The sequence below is a fragment of the Macrosteles quadrilineatus genome, unplaced genomic scaffold, assembly GCF_028750875.1.
Source record: "Macrosteles quadrilineatus isolate MER2022 unplaced genomic scaffold, UCM_ALF_1.0 Scaffold_1__1_contigs__length_201487025, whole genome shotgun sequence".
Classification (NCBI taxonomy): Eukaryota; Metazoa; Arthropoda; class Insecta; order Hemiptera; family Cicadellidae; genus Macrosteles; species Macrosteles quadrilineatus.
In genome coordinates this window covers 106,498,072-106,517,892 of record NW_026542594.1, presented here as the reverse complement: position 1 = coordinate 106,517,892, position 19,821 = coordinate 106,498,072, and the positions used below count along the sequence as shown (strand labels likewise).

Sequence of the window (19,821 nt, the reverse complement as noted above, 5' to 3'; positions counted from 1 at the left end):
GCAAGGTTTGTTTCATGAGGAGAGAAATTATCTGAGAATAAGTTGAGATGTTTACGTGGACTGTATTTGCGGTTATTAAATTAAGGTGCATAGTACGAAATCATATCCGTGGGAAGAAGGGCCAAATTGTGTACGGTCTTTAACGGAAAGCCGTACGGCGGTTTGAACAACAAAATTAATTCTGGTGCTACCGTTACCTTGTTGGATGTCTTGAAGGTGGATGATGTCCGTCTCGTCCAAGGTAGTGGATAGTCCAGGGGATGGAAGCGGTGTAGACAGCAGCGGTGTAGACCAAGGGTGCGGGGGCAACAACAAGGGAAATGACTAGCACTGGTGAAGTTAAAAAATGACTGGTATAATGAACAAAACTTAAAATTGACAGAAATGAAGTTAATTGATAAATAAATGAAAATGAGAGTCTATGTAAAGTTATGTAGGAAAATGTAGCGGACGTCTGCCCATGACGCCGTCGGCAATGCTAGTGAGGAGCGTTTCCAGTAGTCGGAGTGGGGACGATTCGCCGTAGATAACGTTGGGCAAGGTTAGGGTAGCACCAATCTAGGGACTTTAAATAAGTACCGAACAATTGTTATAAATGCAAAAAGAAATTAATAGTGCTGCACCCTATTGGTAAACCTTATAACCTTTTAATGCAACTTAATTCATAGAACCAACTTGTGTAGTTGAAACAGCTGGAAACATTCTTTAATTCTTTTAAATATGAATACTCATAAGGTTAACATGGGAAATTCTAGAGCCACTGGGGCGGAGCCCTAAAGGATTTTTGAGATAAGAATATACCTATAAGTTAATCGGGAATGTGAGCTATCATCATACCAAATTTCAACTCAATCCGACCAGTAGTTAATGTGTGATTGAACTTCAAACAAACAAACACACAAACTTTCACATTTATAATATTAGTATGATTGTGCTGATGTATCTGAGCCAGACCCTAGAACCTGGATCTGATGATGGGGTGGGGTCTGTCTGACCCAGGAGATGCAGTCAACCTCATTGACTGTGTTGTCAGTGGATGGGGAACCCAGGTGTTTGGTGAGTACTACCATTGACTATACACAGAATAGACTTACCATGCGATATAAAAATTTGGTGCGTTCCTCTGTTCGTGCCTGGTCCTCCCCACGGCGCTGATAAATTGCTTTTCTCTCCGCCGCCAAAAGTTTGACGGGGATGACTCCAGCAACCACCAGGACGGCGGGTTCGGACACTGTTCGGTAGGCGGATGCTACTCTTAGTGCTGCCTGACGCTGCACTCGGGCGAGCCGCATCCTATACACCTCCTTATTGAGAGCGTCTGCCCACACCTCCGCACCATACAAGAGTACGGACTGGACAGATGACATTAACAGCCTTCTACGACTGGACCGAGGCCTTCCGACATTGGCCATCAACCGACTAAGAGAGGAAACTACCCTAGCGGCCTTGTCCGCCTTACGGAAAATCTGATCCCGCCAGCTAAGCTTGCTGTCCACCATAACCCCAAGGTACTTGGCAGTACGAACGGTCTGGACTTCGACAGCCCCCACCCTCTACGGCACTATGGTGTCAATCCGTTTTTTTGTTAATATCACGTTAACAGTTATCAGTTTTGCTCAAAGCAAGCGAGAGACCGTGGTCTGTCATCCACGCGTTTATGGTACGCGTAACTCGGTTCAGCTTTAGCTGAGCCAGCTCAACGCTACGTGCAGCTATCAAAGCTGCTCAATTTTTAACCCGACTAGTGCTGACCAGTTTCAGTTTGTGATCGTTTGCCTATAACCCAATTAATTATAGACTAATGTACCTGTTGCTCGAATTCGAGCAATTGCGAAGCATTACAGGCGACTCAAAGATTATGGAAATACTCACGATCTACACAACAGTTAGATATAATCAAAATCTTTTGTAAATATCTTATCTTTTTTCAAAAAGCTTATCTGGTTTTTTTAGTTTTCTACAAATGTTTCCCTCTCATAGTCGCATTAGGTTGTCTATGACAATGATTATAAATGAAAAAAAAAATTATTTCTATTTCTTCTACTTGGTTGTGTTCTATGACTTTTTCTATGTTTCCATTGTTTGCAAATCGATTATTTCAATGATTGCTCAAGAAATGTAGCACAGTGTTAATTCAGTTTTATTTTTAGTATATCAAATTGTCCAGGATTTCTCGCTTTTTTCAATTACACCAACCCAAATATCGTCTGCAATACGCCGAAGAATACTGTCTACGTGCAACACGCCTACGTAAAATTTCCAAGAAGTGGTAAAAAAGGCAGTAACCAATCCATACAATAGATATAAGTTAACTCCATAAGAAATAATTTTAAGAGTTTCTGTGATATCAGGATTTTCCACTGATTTGGTAATAGAACATTATATTGCAAAACATGACACGATGCAGAAGAAAATCCATTTTAAAAATCAGAAAAACCCATTGCAAATACTGTACTTCATTTTGACAAATTCAATAAATCACATTTTAAATATTAACAGCTGTTTCATTAAAAGTAGTGTAGAATTATGCATATGGTCGTGATGTAAACAAATAATCTGAAGAGGCAACTTTAAAGGCTTCTGGGGCAGAGCCCCAAGGGAATTTACCTCGTTCCTCTTTTGATGGATCATCTACAGACCAAGACCTTTCTTTAGAGACCCATACCAAGTTTTTACGCCCAGCCGTTCTCTCAAAAACCCCGTTTTCCTCCATAAGAATAACATGGGATGGGAATTCAAAGGCCACTGGGGCAGAGCCCCAAGGGAATTCACCATGTTTCTCTTTTGACGGATCATCTACAGACCAAGACCTTTCTTTAGACACCTCGACCGAGTTTCTACGCCCAGCAGTTCTCTCAAAATAGCTGTGACAAAGAAAAACAGTTTCAAATTAATATATAGATATATTTGGATCAAACTTGGCAAATCTATTTATTTTATACTAAGCTATTAATATTTTACTAAAAATCACACTTTATTACCCTCCCTGTAGGCAGCAAACCTAGTTACACGTTGAACCTGAATCAGGGCCGGATTTACCTTTATGCCGCCTGTAGGCTACAAGTCCTCATGCCGCCCCTTATATATGTATATATTTACTGCTGAAAACATATTTATAGGAAAACTACCCCCGCTCTACCTCGTGGTAATATTTGGTTATTCATGCGCACAGACTAATTTTTGCCGATCTGCACAGTACCGCTCGGTAGTCGGCGATCGAAAATACACGTGCAAACATAAAATATAACCTACGAATACTATTACTATATAATCATTCCACTCAATCATACCAATCAACTCCACCTGTATACTATACAAAATAACATGTATCATAAATTTTTGGATTTATAATGTTAATGTTACGTCAAATAAAATACATTTGAGATCATTCTTATATATAAGAAATGTATACATTTCTGTGCTATTGAATATCTTTTAATACTGGAAAATTGTTAAATTAAATTTAGATAGTTCTGCAAGGTGAAATTGCTAAAACAACTGATAAACACCGTGCCGCTTTGTGCACTACGCTACCCTGTACGACCGACTGACTGTATGGTAGTGTAAGTGTCAGCGGTGGGGAGGGGGCTGTCGGCTGTCACGTCGGCGTCGTGGCTGCCGCTCCTGGTCGTACATCCACCAGCTGCAGCCCGCCTGAGAGTCGCCAGCTTCCAGTGTTGCCAACACCAGATCGCAGCTTGCTGCGTGTTGGCGCAATGCGATTGTACTTATTAGATTGTGTAATAATACGTATGTCGAAATAGAAAATAAGAATGTTCTAAAAGCTTTATTTAAATGATATGTATACTTGAATTTGTAAGGAAAATAATATTGCATGTAAAAAAAAATTATTTTAATTTTTTGAATCTGCCGCCCTAAATTTTGCCGCTCTAGGCTGCAGCCTACTTAGCCTATTTAGAAATACGGCCCTGACCTGAATGTTATTTGAATAGATTTAATTGAAAATCTAATCAGGGAAATGGAAATTCGCTTCGTCTGCAGGTTTGCTGCGGCAGGGGTATTTGCTTCTACTTTGTACAAATTAGCTGTTGTCATAAATTTAAACAATTAATAGTGCTGCACCCTGTTGGTAAACCTATTAACTTATATTGAACATCACAGATCGAATCAAATTGTTTATAGTTGAAACAGCTGTTAGCCCAGTCAAATAAAACAAAAATTGCCATTAGAGTGAAAAATTTCCGGAGAGTTGGAAATTTCTTTAAACGTTCCTTTTGTTCATTAGATTGAAGAAAATAAAAGGTCCTGATGGGTGGGGTCAAGCTTGACTAAGGGAAGGGATTTTAATGTGACCTTTTATAGTTTTTCGCTTATATATCGGAATCTGTAGGACTAAGCAAGGCCCCACTAGAAAAACAGGCCATGCTGCAGGATCCATGACGTCACACTAGTGGATGGATTTCATTGATAAATTCATTTCCATATGTTTTAGGTAAATAAACAACCTGGCTGTTTGTAAGATTTTAATGGTAAGAGTTTAGTACAACTATCCACCACTGTGACGTAGTGTTGCGCTGCCCGTGCTGCAGCATGGCCTGTTTTTTCTAGTGGGGCCTTGGACTAAGTCATATTGAAAAGTGTTAAATACAAAAGTTAAAGCTGACTTTTTAAGCTAAAGGGTGAAGAAAATAACGGAATATTAAAATCCTGTTTTATTTGCTTTTTAGTTTTTAAAGCTAATATTACTCAAAAAAAATTAATGATTACAAACATTGGTCATATAGTTTAAACTAGGGGATACAGGGTTTCTTCAGTATCATCCTCATTTATTGGAATCGTCTGTGGAGTGTTTGAGTAAATTAATGAAAAATTAAGAGAGAAAAAATAAAAGTCATGTTTTCAAGAAGAACAGAAAGGAAGGAATGTTTATTTGTACAGTATGAATAATTTTTTAAATCATCAGCTGTTCGAAGTAAAGGCTAAAGAAAATTATTAAGTGATAGAACTTAACATACTCCCGGCCTTGAAGTGTCCTCACTTCAACAGTTAGTTAAGAATAAAACACATTAACACAGTTTGTCGTAGGCTGGCTATAGCAGTTGGTTGCTTTTTTCTACTTCTGCTTTTCAACCTAAGCCATCTTTGCTGGGGATACAATTTAAATACGTTTGCTGGAGACCACTGAAGTCCTAATACATTGAAATTATGATCATCAGAGTTTTGAAGACCCTTTGGAGTTTCATTATGAGACTGAAGAATATAAGTTAACAACAAGTCTTTAGAGTTCATAACACATTTCTTCAATTCAAAAAATACTTGTTTTAATAATTCAATGAGTTGTGATTGTAAGGTGAGTACTTTTTCTGTAGTTTGTAATGAAGAGTAGCTATTGGTCAGAGCTCCATCGGAAGATATAACCACTTGACTGGATTGCTGGACTGTCTTTACTGTAGTGTTGCACTGTGGGTTGGGTTAACGGCAGCACTGTCTGTCTTTTGGATAGCAACCCGGTCAGTAGGATGGGTGACAGCATTATCAGTAGGGTTTATAACAGCATGGTCACTTGGGATGACAGCAGTGTTGGTTGGATGAATAGTAGAGTGAAAATTTAAAAACGTACGTTTTCAGGAAAAGCACTTTGCAAATTCTTTTCCCCTTTTTTCAAAACTTTTATTATTTTTTTTATTTCATTAACATTTGAAGTTTCATAAAAAGTCCATGGTAACGCAATATCTTTGGTGGTTTCTTTTTAAAAGAGCATCTTTAGTTGAAAAACACAAAATCCTGTCACGACCATAACGGATGTTTAAATGAATATTAAAAATAGTTAATATTATTTTTATAACTATGTTTTGCTATAAACTAATTTACTTTTATGACCATTATCCAATAAAAAAGGTCACTGAGCTTTTGGTATATTTGGTCTTTCTAGAAAAAAATAAAAAAACTCAAAAAATTTAAAAAAAAGCCATTACATTTTTTTTAAGTTTGTATAACTCTGAAGAAACTTACCTGAGACCCGAAAAATCGTTATGTTTGTATAGAGGTGTGCTTCTTTTGTGTATAAAACATTGAAATATGACGATATTTTAATTTTTGAAATTTGTATGATAGAAATCATAAACGTGATGGTCAGGGACAAGCGGTACGGTCGTGAATTGTCTGAAATAATCTAAATCTTTCTAAACAATCCTTCAATTATCCTGTTATTTATAATAAAAATATGTGTTTCAATTGAACTAAACTGTTCAATTTACAATTATATTAAAGTTATTGTCACGACCAAACACACTATAATCCATAATGCTGGATTGGTCGTGAAAAAACCCGCGATGGTCGTGAAACTTTGGTCGTGAAATTACGTGTTATTTGGCTCTGTTCTGGCGGTAGCCCTGCACCTCATGTTCGAGGATACAAAGTGGACTTCTACGTTAATCTAGCAATTGAAATATCTTATAAACAAAAATTAACACCATGTCTACTTCATCGAATGACTACGTACGGTCATGGACACACCAAAATTACAAAAAACACAATCTTTCCTTTATTAATCTTGTAATTCCTCCTTTCAACTCGAAACGACCGGCACTACAATCCTGACGTACACCCCGAACTAGTCTCTAAAACCAACTGACTCCATCGACGCCAGGCTTGCCACTGTCGTGCTCCAAAGTTGAAAATTTTTCCCAAATGGTCGTGACGCCAAATCGAGGGACAGACTTATTTTGTCATGGTAGTCAGTTTTTAATGACAATAAAATTATAATATGCTCCTTTTTTGTAAGTTTAATAACCCTTGATGACATAAAAATATGGCTTTATATATTTCGGCATGAATAATTAGTCTAAAAACAGTGTGAAAGTTGGAAAATGTACCCTAGGGACACGTCATGGTCGTGAATTTCGAGACTTTAAAAATACGAAAAAAATACCTAGAACCTATTAAAACCCAAATAAATGTATGTAACATGTTGCCCCCGTCCCAAAAAATATTAAAACACATAATAATAAACTAAAAATCCAGTATCTACGAAGTAAAAGGCCAGGGACATGAAAACGTACGTTTTTAAATTTTCACTCAGTAGCACTGTCACTTGTCAAGGTAGTTGAGCTCACTGTTGTATCTGTCGGTTGAGGTTTTGTTAGTGTCACTGTGGTATTTCTAATTTTCGATTTTGCGAACTTAGGCATAGTGTTTGCCACCGACCTCTCTATTGTGATGAGTTTTGTTTCAGGTTGTTTAAGCTGGATGCCTTTGGTTTGAAACTCACTTGATGGGTTTGGTTTGGTTACATTCATTGCGGTGGTTCTCGGAGGTTGAGCTGGACTTGATGAGTTCGGGTTGGTTACATTCATTGCAGTTGTTCTCTGAGGTTGAGCTGGACTTGATGAGTTCGGGTTGATTACATGCACTGCAGTAGTTTTATGAGGTTGAGCTGAACTGCAATTAACCTTGGCCAAATAAGGGTTAGAACCAATTTTTGAAATCAGCACTTTTATGTAGCTGGTGATGTGGATGAATAGTTCACTGATTTTGGTCTTCATCTTCAGCTAAAGTTTCAATGTTCAAATCATCTTCACTTGATGTACTTACAATTCGATAAAAATAAGAATCAAAGTATTCTTTCTTCTTCTGGGTTTCTTGCACGAGAGTCTTTAAGGCTTCGTGTTGCACAACTGTTAATGTTTCTTCTTGTTCAACATGTTGATCTACGATGTTTCTTATTTCGTTGAGACGAGTTTTAATAAAAGATGTGAGTCGTGTATAAGTTTCAATTTTAAAATCACTATTTGCAGATGCCATTGTACAAAGATGATGAGATTAAATGTAAACATTCACAAAGTATAAATGAGAGAGTTAACAGTTTCAATATGGAAATAAGAGATCAGTTAGATAAGAGTTCAAAGGCACAGAAAACAATGGGTAAAATGAGGAAATATTAATGTAAGAAGAGTTTAGTGGATGTGTGTAATATTCCAAATCGCTTAAGTAATATCCGGCTCGAAGGACCATTAAATAATGTGGAGAGTTTGAGTAAATTAATGAAAAATTAAGAGAGAAAAAATAAAAGTCATGTTTTCAAGAAGAACAGAAAGGAAGGAATGTTTATTTGTACAGTATAAATCATTTTTTAAATCATCAGCTGTTCTAAGTAAAGGCTAAAGAAAATTATTAAGTGATAGAACTTAACAATCGTCGTCTACCGGAGGGCCATTGGTGCACACTCTCTCATAGTTCCGCACATTGCTGAGCAGTGGATCCTCGCTTTACGGCCCCCACAACAAGTTCCACAACCTTTTGTACAATTAATTGCAAAAGATTGCTGTGAGGATAGCGACCGGATTAGCAGGATCTAGGGATGTAAAGGGTTGTAGTTGTCCTTCGGTGCCTGTTGTCTAACCCCAATCAGTTGGGGGTTGTTTATTTCCTAGCCATTCTTGCACTTGCAAATATACTCTGTTCAATTGCTGCTGGGCAGAGCCTTTAGTTGGTGGCAGAGACGGGAGGTCTGCCTTCAGCCTAGTGGTGGATTTGATGAACGTGATGTATCGGTGTTTGTCCAGATCTTTTTCTCGGGATTTGTACATCACTAGGATCATCCACTCGCCAGCTATCGAGGCTTCCTTTTGCATCGAAGTCGGGCCGCAAAATACGTTGGAGATGGTATCGAGACTGCTATCCCTTCCAAACAATTTCACAACTAATGACTTCCCTTTTCTGAAAAATGACTAGGTGGTATCACATCCACTAAACCTGTAAATGAACGATATGCTTCTGGAAAAGTCACATTTCTGTAATTCAACAGAGGAATAATTTCTACTTTCTACTTTAGGCTACCTTTGTACTGGTTTGAAGAAGATAGTTTCTTGTTTGAGTGGCGCTAATGCAATCAGCAGGACCAGTAAATCTACATCTTCTCCAACGATAGCAACATGACCAGTGAATGCTGTTTTTTCCCCTGCACACCGCACAATTGTTGTATCAGCATTAGACTCATAACGTCCGACTTCTATACCCTCGGAGATTATTTTCTGAGAAAACATATTGATGAACCTGGTCTTATTTTTGTCATTACAAAGAAAGTTTTCTTGCTGTACTGTCACCGTAATTTCTTCAGTGAAATCAATGTCGACTGATCGATAGTGGCTCGTCGTTGCTATTTGGCATGTTTTGTGCTGTTGACAGAATCTGAGTAACCATTAAACGCAACAGTGCAGAATTAACCATAATGTTTTTTTATGTCCCTAATGTACGTCACATATTGGTTGATTACAACTGAGAAAGTTGAGTCTACGCCTCACTTAATGTGATGTAACAAGAAGCCACCATCAATAACATTAATTTAGAACTTAAGGTCTGGAGTTAACTGGTGAACATAGAAAAAGTCATATAAAGAAGACTTATTTGTCTTTCTCATCCCTCTTTCATCAAACAAAGCTATATGGGGAAAGGCGCAGCTCGTAGTGCAGAATGTCCTCTAGATCCTTGTAGTTTCTCTTTGAAATTAGAACTCGTTGAAATATGAGTAAAGTGGATCCACCACGCACTATATGTTATTAATTTTGATAGTGCTGCTCATTGAGGCCAATGATAAGACTTTGTCTTACGAGCTTGTTTCATCTCCCATGCAAATAAAAAAGGATTTTAATATACTGTTATTTCTTTCCCCCTTAAGCTTAAAATGGTTAAGTCCTATGGAAAGTGCATTCAGTCTTTTTTTAGGGAATTTTTTCAGCTTTAACTTTTGTATTTTATACTTTTCAATATTACTTACAGATTCCGATATATAAGCGAAAAACTAAAAAAAGTAACATTCAGCCCTTCCTTTAATCAAGCTCGACCCCCGCCCATCAGGACTTTTTATTTTCTTCAATCTAATGACCAAAAGGAACGTTTAAACAAATGTCCAACTCTCCGGGAGTTATTTACCCGATTAGTCTAATTTAACTTGGCTATATTAAGATTCTTTAATTCCATTTAAATACTAGGTGGCGTTCGCAGAGGCATCCACAAAATTGAGCGGAGCCATCAAGGGTTCATATTATATTGTTTTTGTCGTACTGCAGTAAAAACAGTCGTTTTTAATGCATGCGTTGCGGGTCTAAAGTAGCATTTTTACTCTTTTGGGAGTTAAAATCGTGTTTAGCCTCTATGGAGTAAAAATCAGCTGTTGTAAACTTGTTGTAAATTTCGATTTCAAATGATTGCATGTATCGAAAATATGTATCGATTCGTGCTTCGTAATCATTTTAACCTACAGTCTACAGTCTCTTCCCATAGCATTTTAGCATTGCAGATACATTAATCCATTCCCACACTCAACACTGCTAACCTTTACTACTTCTTTCACCACCCCCTACGTCGTGGACCTGTTTTCCTCTCTTCCCATAGCATTTTAGGATTGCAAATATATTAATGTAATTGCCAAAGACAGTTCCACACTCTGCACTGTTAGCCTTACTACTTCCTTCACCATTTCCTACTTCATAGACCTGTTTCCTTCCCTTCTAATAGCATGTAAGTACAGGGTGACTGCCGGGAACCGGACGTTTTTTAAATGAATAGTACAACCTTATTTTATATAGTCAAATTATTTAATTGTTGATTATATATTGGTGAAAACATACCATTTCAAATAAACATATGTTTTATGGAACCTTTTATCCTAGTTTGGGTTTATTTCTTAAAGATAATATCATGCATGTTATGGCCGTTAACCTGGATACAGGTTTCCAACCTCTGGAGAAAATCATTACGCACTCTCATCAACATGTCTTGTCCAATCAAATTCAGCTGCAATAATGTTCGTGGTTTGTGAACATAGACACGAGCTTTCAAATACCCCCATAAGAAATAGTCACAGGGCGACAAATCTGGTGACCTCGGCGGCCACGGCACGTCACCAAAACGTGAAATCAACTTGCCAGGGAACATCTTCTTCACAACTCGCATCGATGCAGCGGCAGTATGCGCTGTGGCCCCATCTTGTTGGAAGTAAACATTTTTCACGTTTATTCCTCGCCTCCGAAGTTGTGGCTTGAGATATGTTTCCAACATGTGAACATAGCGTGCAGAATTCACTGTCACTGTGACTCCATTTTCCTAAAAAAAAAAAAAAAAATACGGACCAATTATCCCAAAGTGGCCTACAGCACACCAAACCGTTACTTTTGGAGAGTGGAGTGGTTTTTCATGAAAGTTACATGGATTTTCAGGAGCCAAATATAGTAAGTTTTGTTTGTTCACTGAACCGTTTAAGTAGAAGTGAGCTTCGTCGCTCATTAACATCATTACATCAGGATTATCAGTAAACAACACTTGCATACGTACTACGAAATCTTCTCTTTGTCCATAGTCCCTCTCTTTCAGTTGCTGTACCACCTGATTTTGTAGGGATGAAATTTCAAATCTGATTTTAAAATTATTCTGACATAATCGCGCTTCATGTGTAGCTCTTGTGCGTGTCTTCGTGCAGAGCGACCCGGGCTCCTCATCAAAGCAGTTCTCACTGTGGCGATGTTGTATGGTGTTCTCACTGTTCTTGCTGGACCAGGTGGCTTTTTCTTTGATACTGTTCCTGTTGTTCTGAACTTGTGCACCTATCTTAGCAATGTATTCCGGCTTGGAACCGTGTCATTTCGCGCAATATTAAAGTGGCGTCGGAAGATATACTGTGTTTTGATAACGGATTCGCCATTTTTAATAAATGAGTCATATGCAAACACACGATGCTGAACTGACCACTAATCCATCGTGACTAAAATGGTAAAGCTCACTCAAAACAATGACATAACCTCAATCTCCCTAGCACGTGTAGCAACAATGTAACAGCTGTTGCAAATTCGTCCGGTTCCCGGCAGTCACCCGTTATTACAGATACATTTATCTAACTGCCAAAACGGTTCCCGCACTCTGCATCGGCCAGCCTTTACTACTTCCTTCACCTCTTCCTACGTCGTGGGACCTGTTTCCTTCCCTTCTCATAGCATTTTAGGATTGAAGATACATTAATCTAACTGCCACAGACAGTTCTCACACTATGCTCACATTCACTACTTCCTTCACCACTTCCTACGTCTCGGACCTATTTTTCTTCCTTCCCATAGCATTTTAGGATTGCAGATCCTTTAATCTAATCGTTATAAAAAGTTCACACACTCCGGACTGCTCGCCTTTACTACTTCCTTCACCACTTCCTACGTCACGGAACTGTTTCCCTCCCTTCCCTTAGCATCATTGGATTGCAAATATCTTAATGTATTGGCCATAAACGGATCCCACACTCTGGACAGCTCGCCTTGACTACTTCCTTCACCACTTCCTACATCACGGACCTGTTTTCCTCCCTTCCCATAGCATCTTAGGATTGTAGATAAATCTAAATCTAAATCTAATCGTCATGAACAGATCCCACACTCCGGACAGCTCGCCTTGACTACTTCCTTCACCACTTCCTACGTCACGGACCTGTTTCCCTCCCTTTCTATAGCATTTTAGGATTGCAGATACCTTAATCTAATCGTCATAAACAGTTCCTACACTCCGGTCAGTTCGCCTTGACTACTTCCTTCACCACTTCCTACATCGCGGACCTGTTTTCCTCCCTTCCCATAGCATTTTAGGATTGTAGATACCTTAATCTAATCGTCATAAACAGTTCCCACACTCCGAACAACTCGCCTTGACCACTTCCTTCACCACTTCCTACGTCGCGGACCTGTTTTCCTCCCTTCTTATAGCATTTTAGGATTGCAGATACCTTAATCTAATCGTCACAAACAGTTCCCACAGTCCGGACTGCTTGCCTTTACTAATTCCTTCACCACTTTCTACGACACGGACCAGTTTCCCTCCCTTCCCATAGCATCATAGTATTGCAAATACCCTTATCTAATGGTCATAAACAGATCCTATACCCCGAACAGCTCGCCTTTACTACTTCCTTCACCACTTCTTACGTCGTGGACCTGGTTCCTTCCCTTCCAATAGCATTTTATTATTGCAGGTACCTTAAAGTAATCGTCATAAGCAGTTCCCACACTCCGGAGAGCTCGCCTTGACTACTTCCTTCACCACTTCCTACGACGCGGACCTGTTTTCCTCCCTTCCCATAGAATTTTAGGAATGCAGATACCTTAATCTAATCGTCATAAACAGTTTCCACACTCCAGACTGCTCACCTTTACTACTTCCTTCACCACTTCCTACGTCACGGACCTCAAGCTAGTGTCGTCATTTGATTGAGCGGAGCGAGCGAAGCGAGCGAAGCGAGCGAAGCTCTTATACTACACTCCTGCTTTTTTATTACAAATACTCCTCCTGAACGGCTGAAGCGATCTGCATGAAATTTAACACAGTCATAGTAACCAACCATGGGAAGGTATAAATCTGAAACGGTACAAATCGGACCATAGGACTTTTCCCTACATGAATGCAAACTTTTGGAAATTTAACATGGGCCTTATGGGTTAATTGGTCGCCATGTCATTATTTGCGAGTAAACACCAAAAAGTAAACAAGAGCCTCAACATTAGTCAACAAATCTACCACATGATAAATACAGTACAAAAGAAAAAATTGGATAATACTAAAGAGCATATTATAGTATATTGTATGTAATACGAAATGATTAACAATCAGTTCTATATTGAGTGATTAAACTCCATGCCGTTTATATTTAATTGTAAAATGGTTCTGTTCTTTTTAACAACAATGAATAGTTAACTAATTAGGCCTAAGTTTATGTTGCTTGGAGAAGGAGAAGATAAAACGAGGTCATTAAAAAAACACTACAACATAATTATACCAACAAAAATCACACCGCCCTTGATTTGCAAGAAACTTTGTAAAAAATGTTCTTGTAGCTAAAAATACAAAATCGTTTTACGAAATGAAATCACAACCACGTGGTTTACAGGTAAGGTTTAAGACTAAATGGTGTAACTTAGACAATAAAATAGTTGTATTGATAAATTTTATTGCACAATAGGGAAATTTTGAAAGTGGTTGACGACAATTTCTTACTTTTAACTGCTAAAATAAAACTAGACCTAAGTTATAGGCCTATACTAAGTGAGGCTAACCCCAATCCCTCACAACAATAATACTGGTAAACAGTTATTGAGGTAATTGAATTGGTGAGTTTTATGAATGTTCAATGCAAATAAGTCTTCTGTACAAATAAATGATTCTTTTTTTAATAATGAAGAAAGAAGACATTGAAAAAAAAATAAAGAAAAGCAAATTCTACATACAATGGGTAATAATAATATAATAATAATCGTTATTGCCTTTTAATAATACAGGTATTGCTTAGGCCTACCATGATTCATTTGCAGTATCGAAATTATTGAGCGGAGTGAAGCGAAGCTCTTATACTACACTCACTGCCTTTGTTTTACAAATACAGGTCAGGCTCCACCTGACAGGCTTAAGCGATCTGCAGGAAATTTGGCACAGTCATGTAACCAACCATATGGGAAGGTATAAATCTGAAATGGTAATATTCGGACCACAGGACTTAAACCAATAATAAGGGTTGCCGGAATTAGGCTGATGCACCATATTGCGTTTGGAATCTGTAAATAACTTACAGCATTTTATGTGAGCAAGACGTGCAATTAATGTAGACTTTGAATATCTATCTGATTGGAACATGTTCAATTCCTATTTGCAGTCTACAAATAGGAATTCCACTAATGTGAACCAAATATAACACAATTCGTTGACTTGAACCCGACGTATCATTGACTTTGAATACTGCACATAGACATCCCATATAAGTGAAGCAGAAGTAGGCCTAAGCCTACCATTGACTTCGGATACTGCAATTAGGCATTTTATTTATGTGAACAAAATAAATGGACCATTGATTTATTGAGGATACTGCAAGTAGACTATTCATTTACATGTACCATTGGGTTTGGATACTACAAGTAAACAATCCGTCTACGTGAACCATACGTACTATTGACTTTAGAATCTGTAAATAGGCATTCCATTTATGCGAACCAAATATATCATTGGCATTGGATACTGCAAGTAGACATTTAATTTATGAGAACCAGATGAAACATAGAATACGGTTCCTGCAAGTAGACGATTCATTCACTTAATCCTGACTTATGATTGACTTTGGATACCTCTGCAAATAGGCATTCTATTTAAAATGCAAAAAAATCATTGATATTGAATATGCTGGCTCCGCTCAATATTGCAAGCAGACAACTGCATTGTACACCTAGTTATATTTATGATCCATACCGTTTCTGTTCTAATATCTGTGTAATAATTCTATCAGCTTTTTCCTTATCTACTGCATTCAAAAGTCAACAGCTGATCATATGTCTTTGTTTATGTGTCAAATACTGCTTCCATAAGGATTACATTGAAACTTTGAGACCCAGTGGGGCGGATTCCTGAGAGTATCTTTTAACGCCATATAGATGTTGGCACTCACCGATATGGTCTTTATCACCAAGCAAAATTTGAAAACGATCGATTCAGCCGTCTAGGAGGAGTTTGCGTATTACGAAATGCATAAGAGTCGACGTATAAGAGCTTCGCTCGCTTCGCTCGCTCCGCTCAATAAGTACACATAAGATTAACATGGGGAAACTCCAGAGCCACTGGGGCGGAGCCGTTTTGGACGGATCACGAAATTGATGGTGTATAAACCTAATCCATGAAATTCTACACGTATGTACCAAGTTTTGTGGCCATCGGTCCAGCGGTTTCTAAGATAATCACTGCCAAATATACAAACATACAAACAATCCAACATCTATATACTAATTACGTAAGGGGGTTCTTTGCATCAAAATTGAAGGCGACTGGGATGTTGTAGACCGACGGGAGAGGGCTGAAATTAAAGGTCTCTATCCCGTGACGGCGGGAAAAATAGTAGAATTCCCAAAATGTTAACAGAAATTTCCATAAGAATAGCATTGGAAGCCAAAATACAGCTGATTTTTGTTTACTTCAATACAGCTGGTCGTTATTTATCACTAAGCCAGTACGCAATATTAACTTTGGATTACTTATTTGCCAGTAAATTCTACAATGTATACTGTATATTATATAAAACCGGGGATAACGGCACACATAGGCTAGATAATTTTATACCGAGTTTGTTTGAATATTACAATAATTATATAGTTACATTTAAGCTTTTTAGGGACTTATGTACCTTCAAGCCACTAATCCTCTTTTATATATATATAGATTACTTACCAATAAATAGCTGAACTTTGAGCACACGCACCATGCACCTCACCGACATCCCACTCACAACTGACAAGGAACTGGAGCTCGGCCTGCCATATAACGGCTAGAAACTTAAATTACAAACCTTGCGACCGGCGCTACTTAATATTGTGGAGACCAAGTTTTAAAGCATTATATATAAGTTTACATATTAACTATGGTGTAATACTCACATTTAAACTTTAGGATATGTTATTTTGATAAATAGTAGGCAACTAAAGTTTATTGCATTAAATTGGGACAAACAGACAACTTTTTGAGTGAATCAAGACTGTACTGGGGACGTGCGACCGGTGCTACAAATTTGGAAGTTATTTATTATATACATATATCAAAAATTATTTTACTCAAAATAAGATACCCAGTTACAATGCACAGGGCATTCTGCCTTGTTTTCAATTTTTTTTAAATAGTTCAAACCAGATTCAATTTATTTCCTAAACAAGGACAGGACAGTGCGATTGTCCCGAAAAAACTTGTTTGTCCCTTAAGCCGGGTTTACACGCTACGATAAAACGTAACGATTTGTCTGCAACGACAAAACGTTCATTCAAGACGGAACGTGTAAACTGGAAGTCGTTACGTATTGTCTGAGTTGGAGTGAGGTTGGAAGGTTGGTGGAAATTTCCACCAATTTCTGGAGATCGTAGCGATTTTCTGTAGATCGTAGCGACAAGTCGTTGCCTGTAAATGGTGACTCATTCATCGTTGCAACCTGTAGACCCTCCGATGTCGCGTTGATCCAGTTAACTGTTGTGTAATTGTACTGTGTAGTACTGTTGTTTACCACTCTGTGGTATATTTTGACTGTGTAGTGTAGTGTGTAGTTTATCTTTACGGTTTTGTGTCACATTTGTCACTATGTCAGCATACGTCAAGCCTCTCGTGACTTTTTAATGAGTTCATTGAGTTAATAATAGTCCAGTCAGAGGGTTCGTTCCTCAACTCCTTTAGCAACTCCACATGAGACAACTGTTTTTTTCAGTAGCCAATGCCGACACCACTTACTTCTAGATTTTCTTATCCTCTTGAAACTTGTTGCAACACAAATAATGTAAACAGACTATAACAGTAACTCATCCATTTTCAAATATACAGGGAGCCTATCAACTACTTCACAACAAGATACATCTGGTAGAGATTTGAGAGCCAAAGTTAGAGAAAAAGACGGAACGTGTAAATGGTCCGCTCAACCTACGACAAAACGTAACGATTAGTCATTGCAGACAAGTCGTTATGTTTTATCGGAGCGTGAAAACCCGGCTTTAGATTTTCCATCCGATGTGTTTTAGCGAATTTCCCATATAGGGAATAAGCTATTACCGTAGTACTCATCGTAAGACCTGGACCTGGGACCGATATATTTTTTTTTTTTGAAGTCCCTAGAGGCCAAAAACACCATCCGTTTAAATTCATATATAAATTTGTGAGATATTGAGACTAACTCATATATCACAACCGGACACACACACACACACATATATATAAAGGGTGCGGCAGAAAGAACTCCCCTATTAGGAAAGCTAATAAAAACAAAACCAAGTAAGATATGACATTTTTATTGCTATTAACCAAAAACACACATTATGCCATTTAAAAAAATATAAAATTATAGTGTTTTAAATAAAATGTCGTTTTAATGATCGATAATTTAAAATTATCGTGTTTTAAATAAAATGTCATTTAAATGGCGGCCTCCAGTGTTAACACATTGGTTCAAACGTTCCCGGTAGTTGTCCATTACCTTTCGGGTCATGTCGGGTGAGTTGGCTGCAACTTCATGCCTTATTCTTTCCTTCAGGGCTTCCAAACTTTGAGGGCGATGTTCGTATACCTTAGACTTTCCATTTAAATGACATTTTATTTAAAACACGATAATTTTAAATTATCGATTATTAAAACGACATTTTATTTAAAGCACTATAATTTTATATTTTTTTAAATGGCATAATGTGTGTTTTTGGTTAATAGCAATAAAAATGTTATATCTTACTTGGTTTTGTTTTTATGAGCTTTCCTAATAGGGGAGTTCTTTCTGCCGCACCCTTTATATATATGTGTGTGTGTGTGTCCGGTAGCACGATAACTCGAGCAAAAATGATCCGATTTTGATGAAATTTGGTACAAACGTGTAAACCTACGTTTATTCAAACGAGTTCGCGAACCAGCATAATCGGACCATGGGAACGGGGGTTTATGGGGGGTTTTTTGGGGTAAAAATGGGTTTTTCCCATTTCTGACCTTAAAAGCAACAAATTTTGCAATTTCTTTTTAATCCGTTTTGTGGAGCTTAAAAAAAGAAATAATTTAGTATATTGAAGCGCTGTTGTATGCCAAACGGTCACAGAGAAAATTCAAAAATAGTGTAATTTAAAATTCCCATGTTATTCTTAAGGAGAAAATGAAAACTGTTGTAGTTTACTTGTTTATGGATATATGTTGATAAAATTTGACAAATTTATTTATTTCATCCTATACTATTGATGTATGGTCAAAAAACACTTTTTACCTTCCCCGTAGCAGCAAACCTAAGTCATCGTTAAATCTAATGTTATTTAAAATGGGAATAAATATGTCTTATTCATGGAAAATTTTTGTAATAATGTAATCAGACAGGTTGAAATTCGCTTAGTCTGCAGGTTTTCTGCGGCGGGGGTATTTGGTTATTTTGTGGTTATAAGTAAACCACTAACATTTTGTTAGGTTCTTTAATTACTTGTTGACAAATGGACCTTATAAGCAAATTATCTTTGCACACAACACTGCTCTCATCTGGTTGGATAACTATTGCCATCATCTATTTGTGGCTGAATATTTGCCAATTCAATTGAATGTATGTATATGGAACTATTCAGTAAAGTACTCTATCTCACAATTACAGGACTGGGTGAAAACTATGAATCAACTCTAAAGAAAATTGAGTCGCTGATTGTGCCAAGAAAGTTTTGTGAAGAAAAACTACAGACAACAAGGTTGGGAAGGCATTTCCACCTTCATGAAGGCTTCATCTGTGCTTTGGGCAAAAAAGGTCAAGATGCATGCACAGTAAGTATTTAAATCAATACTTATTTAGATGAGAAATAAGAAAACCAATTTTAATCCATTTTCATACGTATCTCCTTTATTACACTGTACTTCAGTTACATTGTTACTTTGTTGCTCTCGTATGACCTTTGACAGTTAAATATAAAACATGTTTGCAGGGCGATGGAGGAGGACCTCTTATGTGCTCCTCAATGGTTGAGTCTACCTTTTACGTCCAAGTAGGCATTGTCTCCTGGGGCATTGGTTGTGGCGGAGATATCCCTGGTGTCTATATCAATATCTCACATTTTAGACATTGGATTGACTCAGAAATGAAGATGTTAACACCAGATGATTGATTATAACAGTATCCTTATATATAATACGTGAAGGCGATTTCTTGAAAACACTACTCCTCCGTTAATAATGGACGGATTTTTACAAACGACGTGTCAAAATAAAGTATTTTTTGTGTAGACGCCCCCTTTCACCAATTCATGTAATAAAAATCCTCGAGCTTTGCCCCACAGGCCATCAAAGTTGGATTTTCTCCCATAAGATTAACATGGG

The 19,821-nt window shown here is 37.7% G+C and overlaps 1 protein-coding gene across 1 annotated transcript in view; it reads left to right on the top strand.

Annotated features, from left to right (window-relative positions):
* LOC128999567 (uncharacterized) overlaps positions 1 to 19,610 on the top strand; it is a 76,416-nt gene extending 56,806 nt beyond the window's left edge. Inside the window, exons 5-6 of the mRNA XM_054426144.1 lie at positions 19,109 to 19,272; positions 19,431 to 19,610. Coding sequence (XP_054282119.1) covers positions 19,109 to 19,272; positions 19,431 to 19,610 — 344 coding nt within the window. The remainder of the gene's footprint in view (positions 1 to 19,108; positions 19,273 to 19,430) is intronic.
* Positions 19,611 to 19,821: the final 211 nt, after the last annotated feature.